The sequence below is a fragment of the Sminthopsis crassicaudata genome, chromosome 4 (assembly GCF_048593235.1).
Source record: "Sminthopsis crassicaudata isolate SCR6 chromosome 4, ASM4859323v1, whole genome shotgun sequence".
Classification (NCBI taxonomy): domain Eukaryota; kingdom Metazoa; phylum Chordata; class Mammalia; order Dasyuromorphia; family Dasyuridae; genus Sminthopsis; species Sminthopsis crassicaudata.
Window position 1 is genome coordinate 195090768 of NC_133620.1, and position 13296 is coordinate 195104063.

At 33.2% G+C, this 13296-nt stretch overlaps 1 protein-coding gene across 1 annotated transcript in view; it reads left to right on the top strand.

The window, feature by feature from the left end:
* The window catches only part of AK9 (adenylate kinase 9), a 117233-nt gene that overhangs the window by 95670 nt on the left and 8267 nt on the right, over window positions 1-13296 (top strand). The window contains 4 exon segments of the mRNA XM_074310124.1: window positions 2599-2800; window positions 4159-4305; window positions 8709-8932; window positions 12732-12928. Coding sequence (XP_074166225.1) covers window positions 2599-2800; window positions 4159-4305; window positions 8709-8932; window positions 12732-12928 — 770 coding nt within the window.

The window sequence follows — 13296 nt, forward strand, 5'->3', positions numbered from 1 at the left end:
TGCTGCAAAGACATGGTCCTGGAAGAGAAAGAACTGCAGAACAGGTGAGTGCAGAGGTATTAGAACAGGGACATTGAACACTTGCAGGAGAATGGAGCTATTTGTTTGGGGTTCCAGGTCAGAGGAGAGAGCTTAAGTAAATCAAGGGGCACTGTCCCCCATCCCATAGTTAGAGGTGCTTACATTAATACTTCTCATTTTTAAAAAAATGAATCAGCAAAGAAGAAAGAACTAGAACATAGAAATAGAGAAGACTGGGGTTCATTTTCAGAGGACACCAATATAAAAAATGCTTCTTCTACCAAAGAGAAACATTAAATGGCTCCCTGCACAAAGAGAATTTATAGAATAATCAAAAAAAGAATTTAAAAATCAAATGAGAGACATTGAGGAAAAACTAAAAATAAATAAGTGATTCATCAAGAAAAACAAGATTATGAAAAAACAAGTTAATCAACTAGAAAAGTAGAAGCAGTCTTAAAGATGAAAATAACTCTTTGAAAATTAGAATTGGGCAAGGGGAAATCAGTAAAGTTATAACAGACAAAGAAAGAACAAAACAGAATATAAAGAATAAAAAATAGAACAGAATATAAAACACCTTATAGGAAAAACAACAGATCTGGAGAACAGAACAAGAAAAGAAAACATAAGAATAATTGGACTATATGAAAGTTGTGATCAAAATAAGCTTAACACAATAATGCAAGAAATAATCTAAGAAAATTATCCTGGAGTGATAAAACATGAAGGTAAAATAGAAATAGAAAAAATCCACCAATCACCCATTGCCTCAAAGAGATCCTTTAAGGAAAAAACATAGAATATTATTGCCAAATTTGAAACTCTCAAATCAAAGAGAAAATTTTTTAAGAAACAAGGAAAAAAGAATTTAAATACATTGGAGCTATAATTAGAATTGTTAAGGACTTATGAGAAGCCACAATAGAAGATCATAGGTCCTGGAATCAAATATATAATCAAAATAACTAGGCCTAAAATATTATGTCCAGCAATATTATCCTTAATATTGAATGAAAAAAAATGGACATTCAATGAATTTGCAGATTTTCTGGACTTTCTTTCAACCAAACCTGAACTCAATAGAAAAATTAACATATAAAAGCCAAATATTAATTTCCAGGAATTTAACATGGAAAAATTGTGGGTTTTTTACATATAAATGCATATCACATGTTTAAGATTGACATCAGCAATTGGATATCTCAAAAGAAAGATTGTGGCAGAGCTTTTTATGATCTAATTCTAAAAAGCAAAATTGCCTACAAAAAGATAATAATTATAATAAACACAGAGGCATTAGAGGAAGAGGAGGGGTTGTAATTTTGAAAACCAACTCACTTCAGGAATGGATTAAATAGGAAATACTACATATACCCAGACACATATACATATACAGTTAAACAAAGATTCAATCAAGAGAGAAATCTACATTATATTTCAGTCATTCTAATGTAGTTTTAGATGCATGTTTATATGAATGTGTAAATATATGTGTGTATATTATATATATATATATGAATATAGGTAGATATGAATAAATATGTATATGTGTATGTGTGTATATATATTTGACTATAGGTAGATATATATATGCATGTAGCTCTGTATGAATATGAATATATGAATAAGTGTGTGGGTCTCGAGGTAAGTGTGAATGTATATGTACAAACATATTTGTGTGTACATGTATGTGCATGGGGGTATGAGGATGTATATGTTTTATGTATATATCTATACATGTATATGTAAATATATCTATATCCTGTTTGGGGGAAGTGGAAAAGATGAAAGGCTAAAAGAATAAAGTAAAAAAGTGCACAGCAGAGAACAAAAAGAAAAACCTATAAGAGAGCAAAGAAAAAAGGATATTCATGAATATAATTTATTTTGTTTATTTAATATTTCCCTAGTTATATTCAAAACAATTTTTACATTTGATAAATATAATTTCTTCTAGTATTATATGTCCTTTCTTGAACTGATAATTTATTATTATATATTTTGAATCTTCCCTGATGTTCTATGGGGCATGTGACAATGTTCTTTTTTGTTTTGTTTTTCTTTTCTGTCTTTCCTTTTTCTATTATACCTTTTTTAAATAAACAATTTTTTTGAAAAGTGAAATGAGTAGAACCAAGAGAACATTATATCCATTAATAGTGATAATTAATGGTTTATTATTAATGACTTATTCTAAGTAAAACAATGTTCCAAGACAATTCCAAAGGACTCATGATGAAAGATGCTATCCATTTCCAGAGAAAGAACTGGTGAGCCTAAATGCAGATCAAAGCATATTATTTTTCGCTTTGGTTTTTTTTCTAGATTTTTTTGGTCTATGTTTTTTTCCATAACATGAGGAATAATCAAAAATGTTTTGCATGATTACCCCTGCATAATTTATATCAAAATTTATGAAAGAGAAGAGTGGAGGGAGGAAAGGAAAGAACTTGGAACTCACTTTCTTTTAAGTGAATGTTAAAATTTGGTTTTGTATGCAATTGGGAAAAATAAAATATTAGTTTAAAAATAATGAGAAAAAATAAAATATCTTATACTATTTATGCTTTGCAGTTGCCAAAAAATTTGCAAAGGAATATGGCTTACTGCGTTTGTCAGTAGGAGATGCCATGCGTATGGTACTGAACAACTATCCAGAAACAGAATTGGCACTTATGTTAAACTGGCACCTTTATAAAGGACTGACAGCACCTGATGAGCTAGCTATCCAAGCTTTAGAAATTGCTTTGATGGATACTGTGTGCAATACTGCAGGGTAAGCTTCCTGATGTTAATATATATAATGTTTAAAATGTTAACATATCATAACAATTTGTACAAAATGGATCATTATATTTTGGTGAATCTCTACTGAAAGACAGTTTTTCAAAAGTTTTTAAACATCAATTATTCTGAAAGGCTATGAAAACCAAGAATATACATTAGTACAAGACTTTAGTCTGAATTCTTGCAACAATTGTGACAGAATTTGTACTTTCATAGAAAAATGTTGTTTGAAATCCTATTTAAAAATGCAGAAGGAAGGAGGGAAGGACAGAGAGATGGAGGGAAGGGGAAAGGGAAGGAGGGGAAGCTGAGGCCATTTAGAGCCAGTTCATTCATCTTAGCCAGACTGAAATGTCCAAGTGCCGCTAGCAGCTTCAGGACCAAATTTTTCAACCCTATTCATAGAATAACATAGTTTAAAAAGGTAAAAATAGCTGAAATTCAGTATTTCTTGTGTGTTATATTATCTCACTAATTCCTATAAAAGCCTAACTATCCAAAATAAACTAAATCCTCTTATGTACCTAAACTCTCATCTTTTGACAGCCTCCATAAATTAAATATACAACTATAAAATATATCGTATATAAAATAAATATACAATTCTATATAATGAGTTTTGTGGAACTTATAGGTCATGTGGATCCTTAAGGCAAAGTATTCCTGTTTTCTCTTTAAAGTTTCTCTTTTTTCAGAGAAGATTTTGAATTAAGGGAAATTTTGCCATTAAGCAAGAACAAAGGTAAAGAAAATCTCAAAATAGGTCACTATTTAGATTGTAGCACTTGGATTCATACTTGAATTGGCTAAGTCAGGGGCCAATCTGTGAACAAATGTTTTTAAAATATTTTAATAACTATTTCATTAAAATTGGTTTCCTTTGCTATCCTATATATATTTATTTTATTATGATGGTCCTTAGATTCCACCAAACTGCCAAAGGAGTTCATAACACATTTAAGAAAAAAATAAAAGAGGTTAAGAAGCCCTGGATTGAATCTGCATACAGTAAAGTTTACTATTTGCCCTAAGACATATTCCTGTTCATAGGTATCTATGGCTTAATGAGACATGTAAGGGAAATATACAAACAGCAGTACTTCAGTGTACCTTCAGGAAAACAATACAGTCTAATGAAAAGGGAAAAACTACATAATTGTGAGAGGGGAATATACTGCTTATATTTGACATATTTTAGAACATGTCCACAATTAAGCTGCTTATTTTACTTGACTAAATGAATTTCTATTAGGACCTAGCAACTCTTTTCTTCATGTGAAAGAAACTATATTAATGATATATAAGAATAAATTAGGAGATTTATATAGTAAAGTTCTCTTTTAATAGGGTTGTAATTGATGGATATCCTGTCACAAAACAACAAGTGAACCTCTTGGAATCCAGAAGTATCATTCCTGTGATAATTTTTGAGTTAGATGTCCCTGCAAAAGAGATATTTAAACGATCACTTCTGGATATTCAGACCTCTGAAAGGTAAGGTGGTCACTAATTTATTTTTAAACTGTGTGGCTGTCGATGAAATTTAATAAAGAATTTTTTAAAGTACTCATAAAGTTCTAGTTTTAGCTGTGCAAACATATCAATCACTAATTTTGTGTAAGTTCATATGATAATAGCATTTATGTAATGCTTTAAAATTTGCTAATATTTATAAATATTATTTCATTTGATCTTCTCAACAACTCTAAGAAGCAAATGTTATTATTATCCACATTTTATAAATGAAGAAACTGAAGTAGATAGGTTTAGTAACATGCCCAGAATTACACAACTAATAAATATCTGAGACTGTATTTGAATTCAGATCCAGCACTATTCTCTATGTCACCCAACTGCCTCCTAGCAAATACAGTTGTGATAAATAAGAAATTTGTCTCCTCTCTCCATGAAGTCAACGACAGTATAGCTTTGAGTATCACAGAATAATATAAATACACACTTCTAACTAGAATTTATATAGCATTTTAAGGTTTGGAAAAAATTTGCACACCTTATTTAATCCTTACCAGAACTCTGAAAGGTTGGAACTATCATAAAGAAAGTAAAGCTGAGAAAGGGCTTTAAATTGGGAAGTAATGGCATAATCCTAATCACCTGTAGTCATCCAAATTAAAATGCAATAGAATTAAAGATTTCATGTAGAAGAAAAATAGTTGCCTCTAAGACTTGAATTGAGGGATAAAAACATTCTTTCTGCCTAACCTACCTTATTTATTAAATAATCTCATGAAAATATTTCATCCACAGTTGCCTCCAAAAACATTCCCTTCTTCCTCTACATAAAATATAATACAAGTTTTAGTTTTTAAAAAATATTCTTTGGCATGTATCAAATAAAACTAAACAAGTATGTGTTTTGGATGATGATAATACTTTTAACTCTATTTTAACTCTATTCTAGGGGTGATTAGAATTGATCAGTGAGCTCCTGGTCTTTATGAGTATTCATACTGTACTTTGGCTAACTCAGTTTTAACAAGAACTTGAATGTGTATCTGGTTCTGGTTGGGCTTCCCATCTCTGGAGATAAAGATCTCCTGAGTTTTATTTATTTACTTGGTAGTAGTTTGTCCAAAATTCCCTTTACAACTCACATTCATAATCAGATCCCCTAAAGCAAATAAAATATAGCAATGCATGTTATAAATTACATCTCCTCTAGGTTCTAAGGGTACCCCTGAGGGTTTGGAAAGTTTTTCTCTAAAGTTGGCCCAAGCTCTTGTTCTGGGGTGTTCTCAATATCAATCACCAGTTATAGTCAGTATCACCCTTAAATCATCAATTCCCTTGAGTGGCTAATATTCCACCATCACTTAATCAACCTAATTAACTATTATGAGGAATGTTTATGTCCTTTGCCAAAGTATCCCCTAGTCCTCCAATATCTGGAGACACATTCTTCTCTTTTTATTAATAGCTTTTTATTTTCAAAATGCGTGCCAAGATAGTTTTCAACTTTTACCTTGTGTAACAAATTTTTCTCTCTCCCTTCCTTCCATCCCCCTCCCTTAGATAGCAAGTAATTCAATATATATTAAACATGTGCAATTCTTCTATACATATTTCCACATTTATCATGCTACACAAGAAAAATCAGATCAAAAAGGGGAAAAATGAGAAAGAAAACAAAAAGTAAGCAAACAACAACAAAAAAGGTGAAAAAACTATGTTGTGATCCATATTCAGTCTCCATAGTTTTTCCTCTGGATTCAAATGGCTCTCTCCATCACAAGCCTGTTGGAATAGCCTTAAATCACCTCGTTGTTGAAAAGAGCCACATTCATCAGAATTGATCATCACATAATCTTGTTGTGGTTGTTTACTGGATACACATTCTTTATAACATTTGAGTCCTAGGTTCAAATGTTGACATCAGATACTTATAAGCTAGGTGACCCTGGCAAAGTCACTCCTATTTGCCTCAGTTTCCTCATCAGTAAAATAATCTGGAGAAAGAAATTGCAAACCACTCCAGTGTCTTTGCCAAGAAAACCTCAAATGGGATCATGTGAAGTCAGATAAGATTGAAATTACTGAACAACAAGAAGAAAGAGGAATGTTTTGTGGTAGATGGCAGTGACCTTGGTTGGTTGATTGATTGTTGTCCTTTATTCTCAAAGAGGAACAAAATGGCATTACTATGTTAGAATCAAGTTATAGTAGTTCAACTATGGTTGATCAGACCAATACGAGATCAGAACGCTACCACAGACACAAATTGTCCATGTGAACAATTGGGGTGGGTTCTGTAACTTTGCTTATCTTGAGTTTTTCTGAACTACCTCAATTCTGCTTTGTCCATAAATCACGGCATTTTCTCTGATGATGGTGTATCATATTAGACAGTCCTGTACCAGTCTTCCATATCATCCAATCAATTCCAGAGTTCTTAAGAGAGTGTCCTTGTATTGCTCTTTCTGGTCACCATGTGAGCACTTGCTCTATGTGAGTTCTCCATGAAACAGTCTTTTAGGTAAGCTTATATTTGGCATTCAAACAACTTGGCCAGCCCATCAAACTTGCATTCTCTGCACTGGAATTTGAATGCTTGTCAGTTTAGTTTGAGAAAGGACCTCAGTGTCTGATATCTTATTCCTTCTGATCATCTTCAGAATCTTCCTAAGACAATTTAAATGGCAGAGGGTCCTAAAAATACAGTATATAGCAACAACTAGGTTGACCAAATATTAAATATACTTGGCTGATTTTCAAAAATCTGAAATAGAAAATAAGCCTAGATTTTGCTTTCTAATCTTCAAAACAATTGGTCTATCCTGTGGAAGAGGAATGAATTCATGACCAAAGAAGAACTAGAGGTCATTATTGATCACAAAACAGAAAGCTTTGATTATATCAAATTGAAAAGTGTTTGTACAAACAAAATCAATGCAGATAAGATTAGAAGGGAAACAATAAACTGGGAAAACATTTTTACAGTCAAAGGTTCAGATAAAGGCCTCATTTCCAAAATACATAGAGAATTGACTCTAATATATAAGAAATCAAGCCAATCTCCAATTGATAAATGGTCAAAGGATATGAACAGACAATTCTCGGATAAAGAAACTGGAACTATTTCTAGTCATATGAAAAGATGCTCCAAATCATTAATAATCAGAGAAATGCAATTTAAGACAACTCTGAGATACCACTACACACCTGTCAGATTGGCTAGAATGACAGGGAAAGATAATGCAGAATGTTGGAGGGGAAGTGGGAAAACAGGGACACTGATACATTGTTGGTGGAACTGCGAATACATCCAGCCATTCTGGAGAGCAATTTGGAACTATGCTCAAAAAGCTATCAAACTGTGCATACCCTTTGATCCAGCAGTGTTACTACTGGACTTATATCCCAAAGAAATCTTAAAGAAGGGAAAGGGATCTGTATGTTTGTGGCAGCCCTCTTTGTGGTGGCCAGAAACTGGAAACTACATGGATGCCCATCAATTGGAGAATGGCTGAATAAATTGTGGTATGTGAATATTATGGAATATTATTGTTCTGTAAGAAATGACCAACAGGAGGAATACAGAGAGGCTTGGAGAGACTTACATCAACTGATGCTAAGTGAAACGAGCAGAACCAGAAGATCATTATACACTTCAACAATGATACTGTATGAGGATGTATTCTGATGGAAGTGGCCCTCTCCAACAATGAGATGAACCAAATCAGTTCCAATAGAGCAGTAATGAACTGAACCAACTACACCCAGCGAAAGAACTCTGGAAGATGACTATGAACCACCACATAGAATTTCCAATCCCTCTAGTTTTGTCTAATTTTTTATTTCCTTCACAGGCTAAATGTACACTATTTCAAAGTTTGATTCTTTTTGTTCAGCAAAACAACTGTTTGGTCATGTATAGATATATTGTATTTAATTTATACTCTAACATATTTATCATGTATTGGTCGACCTGACATCTGGGAGGGGGGGAAGGAGGGGAAAAATTGGAACAAATGGTTTGGCAATTGTCAGTGTTGTAAAATTACCCATGCAAATATCTGGTAAATAAAAACTATTAATAAAAAAATTAAATTAATTAATTTAAAAAATTGGTCTATGAAATGAAATGAAAGATGAAATATAATTGCTAAATCTAAAGAATAGATTGCTTTTATTTGATCATTACTGTTAAAAGATATGTTTTTTGGAATTTATTTTCATGATAAAAATAGAAATGTCTAGTAACTATTCCTATTAACAGAAATATTTCTAAATTATTGAGAACATGCTCCAGAATAAGGAATTTAAAGTATAAAATAGTATGTTATTATTGAAATCAAATTCATTTACACAATTGCCAACCTTAAACTTGTTTTTAGGAAAATATATGCAACAACATTTTTCTTTCTTATCTTTTTTAGTAGTTTTCCTTATCCACTACATGACAGCTCACAGATTTTGTCTGTCAAGATCTCATGTCTAAACAAACACAGAGCTATTATTAAGGAATTCTATGAGGAAGAACATCAGAACTGGTATTATATTGATGGATTTCACAGCAAATGGTGGGTGTGGAATGAAGTGCTTAAGAATGTTCAGTTGATGAATAAACGGATCCAGCTATATTTGGAAAGGATAAGAGCTGGTAAGAAAACAATGTTGCTACTACAACAAAGTTCTGCCTCTCAAATATATATTTTATATATTTATTTTAGGAATGTTAGTGTTTTAAATACATAGCATATTTAAATAATTTTGAATAGATTCTATTCATCAAATATATCTATAATCAATTGATTGTTTATACAAGAAGGATTTATGTCCTAACTGTGTGCTTGGCATTTTATAAAATTTAAAGTACTATGTCATATAGTGACAGGATTATTAGCTTTTTTGAAGGTCACAAATTTAAACATAACTTTTCTGGGCTGTCACTGAAACAAAGTAATGATTTTATTCCTCTCTAATTGGTTGTCCACCTCATTCCCCACACAGAGGCTGTTTTAAGACTTCTCTTCTCTCCCCAAACCTCCCACACCACTTCTTCCCTAAACCCTTTCAGCTGAGGTCCTTGTATCATACTATACTGAAAAAATAGAGGCCATTTGTCATAAAGATGGAATTCTTTTTTTTTTTTATTTCAGAACTCCTTGATATCATGTTCTATTCTTTTTTTCCATTTTATTGTTCAGTCATTTCAGTCATATCCGACTTATTGTGACCCCATGTTGGGATTTTCTTGGCAAAGACACCGAAGTGGTTTGCCATTTCCTTCTCCAACTCATTTACAGATGAGGAACTAAGGCAAACAGGGTTAAGTGACTTTCCCAGAGTCATACAGCTAATTAGTGTCTGAGGAGAGTTTTAAACTCATGAAGATGATTCTTCTTGATTCCAAGCCTAAAACTCTATCCACAGAGCAACTACCTGACCATCTTTTCCATTATTCTAGTCTTTTGATAAAAAAATGATCTTTCTCTTCCCCAAGTCCAACTCCTCATCTTATGCTCTTCACCTTTTCCCTTTCTATGTTTTTTTGTTTAGATTTTACTCTTATCATTTTCCTCTCTCTTTCATCTCTCTTCTCTGGCTCCAGCTCAGCTGTCTGTCACAAGCAGTGGCAAAGAGACAGACAGATACACACATACACCCTCCCCTTAAATTTTTCCCTATCAGCTCCTCTGCTGTCTATAGATGTGCCCATTTCCCCAATTTTTAAAAAATTTCCCTAGATTCTATCAGATCCCAAGTGTCATTTCATATCACCTTATGTTTCTCCTCCATTTTTTTCAGCCAAATTCCTCAGAAAAAAGCTTCTACATTTGTTATCTTCACTTCCTCTCCCCCCCACTCATTTCTCAGCTCTCTGCAGTCTAGCTTCTGACCTCATCACTCCACTGAAAGTGCTTTTCCTAAAGTTATCATTGTTCTCATAATTGCCAAATCTGATTAACTTTTCTTTATCTTCATCCTTCTTGTTCTTGATACTGCTGCAGTTTTTGACTTTTGAGCACTTTCTCTTCCAGGATGTTCTTTCTAAGCTGATTGACACTTCTCTCTTCTGAGTCTTCTACCTATCTGAGCGGTTCTTTTCAGTCTTCCTTGCTGGATCATTATCTGTATCTCATACTCCAACTTGCTTGTTCTCCAAGGTTCTAGCCTTTGAAGCTATTTTTCTCTCTCTACAATCTCTGACTTACTTTATCTCTCCAGATACCCTAGATTTAATTATAATAGCTAGCCTGATGATTCTTAGACCTATCTATACATTTATGCCTACTCATTCTGAGTTTTTAGAAACTGAGCAGATATGTGAGATAAGGGAAAGTGAGGAATCAAAAAAAAGATACTAAGATTGTGAACCTTGATGACTAGTTTAGCAGGTTGAATTTGAGATATCCATTTCTACATTCCTGGAAATGTCCAGCAGGTAGTTGGTGATGCAGGAAAGACTAAGACTGGATGTATACAACTCCGGGAATCCTCTTCAGAGAGATAGTAACTGAACTAATGAAAACTGATGAGATCATCAAGTAAAATAATATAGAGGGAGAAAAAAGAGGTTTAGGACAGACCATTAGGGAATACCTATGGTTAGTGGGAATGGACTAGTTGATGAACAACAAAGGCGATTCTGTAACATCAGACAGGTAAGAGAAAAACCAAGATAAAACAATGTCACACAAAACTAGGGAGGAGAGTGATCATTAGTGTGAAAGGCTGAAGAGAGGTCAGGAAGGATGAGGACTGAAAAAGGAATTATAATTGACAGATCATTGATAACTGTGGAAAGAGTAGTCTGAGTGAAGTGATGAAGTCAGAAGCCAGATCTCAAAGGGTTGAGAAAAGAGTGGGAGAAGATTAGTGGTATTAAGTGTAAATAGCTTTTTCTAGGACTTTGACTAAGAAATTCAGGAGAGGTATTTTGAAGCTTTGGCTAGGACCTAGCCAGGTCTTCTTAAGAATTAGGAAGGACTGGGTAGGTTTAGACAGTAGGGAAGGAACAGGGAGTTGGGGAGAGGTTAAGGAGGGAGAATATGGGGGAACAAATCAACTCTTCAGTCAGATGATCTGGCTTAAAATCCTGCCTCTGATGCTTACTATCTGATCTTGGGCAATTTTACTTCCCATCCTTGAGCCATCCTTTCTAGACCTTTAAAGTGAAGGAATTGGAATAGATTACCTCTGACCTCCTAGGTCTAGATCTATGCTCTTGAATGAATGCTGATATTCTGGAACTAACTCGAGTTTCTCTGTAAATGGAGGAGGGCTAAAGCAAGGATTGAAGCCCCAGATTTAGTCTAGGGCAAAAGTCAGAAACTTAGGAATTTATGTTTTATGTGACTAGATTACAGGGAAGGAAAACTTGGAAGAGTTGGTAAACAATTTGCAATCCATACAAAGGTCTGATTGTAATGTAAAAGTCACCTAATACATATTGAAAGTATGACCATAGTAAACATGTCATGCACACACACACACACCCATTTGGGAACAGGAGAAGCCTTATTTAACTTAAGACAGAAATATAACTGTACTTCAAGTAAAATCCAAGCTCACAAGTTCCCTCATTAGGTGTGATGTAACTAAGAAGTTGAATATAGATTCTGGGCATTTAAAGAACATTATACATACATTTATATAATGTCCTTTAAATGCCCAATATATTTATATATATATATATGTATATATGTATATATATATTTAAAATAACAAATTCTCCAGATGTGTTCCAAGCCTAGTTTTAACTTCCTAAATGATAGCACAAAACCTATTGCTTTGATGGTCCTTGTTCAAGCAGTATAAACTATTCATTGTTGTATATTTGTCAGAAATTGTTATTTTTGTATTGAGTTGTAAAAATAGTCCTGAACATTTTCAAAGCAAATGGACATTTCAGAGGTGCCCTCCCATATGTCAAATGCACAAAATGTTATATTCTTCCTCCAAAGTATTTCATAAAGCTACATAAAAATATCAAAATCAAAAGTTTGTACAGAAACTTATAGATAACCAAAAATTCTCCAAGTAAAATCTGGAAGAATTAGTAAGAAGATAAACCTAAGCATTCCATGAAATGGCAGTGTCAAAAATTAATAAGATAGTTTAGTGGTATTAAGTGTAAATAGCTTAAATAGTTTAGGGATTTGATAAATGTTTGCTATGTTATAGTTTTCACAATAAATAATCATGCAGTAGAGTAACAGTTTATTAGGAATGCTGCTCCTAATGATTTTCATCATTATCAGTATCATCAACACAAAGAAATAGACATGTATTTAAATACAACTATTTCAACATGACACCCTCAAGCACAAAACCTATTGAGTAGGTGTTAGCTCTGTCCCCCAAAACAAATACTATAAAGTGCTTCTGTTCTAATTCTAAATTGCATGTGAAAAAATTATACAATATAGAAAAACACTTTAATTCATTAACAACAGGGAAAGCTGCAAGCATTAACAAGCTCTGCATCACTCCTCAAGAGCTGAATTCTCGACTGGGAGAATTTGGAGAATATTGTCCCGTCAGTTTGGCAGAAAAGGGTGAACTGATTGACTGCTCTATAAGCAACTCCCTAGAATTTTCAGCTGAATTCAGAGGACACTATTATAAAATGGCTTCTAAAGTAGAACTGGATGTAAGTATATTCCAAATTCAAGAACTGACGTGTTTTCCTCATGTATACATGCCTAGTTTTTCTTTTTGTTTTTGGTCTTAGGATAATTTGAATTTTTAACACCTGCCTGACTCATTTCTGGTTAAATAGAACTCAGGGTGATTACTTGTTCCCTGCTGAGGCTAAGTTCATTATACTTAGACCACTATCTGATACCAAATAGCATAACAGATGAAGAACTAGACTCAAGCCCTGGTTCTTTCCCTCAGTGACCTTGGACAAGTAACAACTTCCCTGATCATTAGTTTCCTTACTTGCAAAATGAGAATAATAGTACTTGCATTACTTACTTTAAAGGACTATTTTAAACAAAATACTTTGCAAACTGT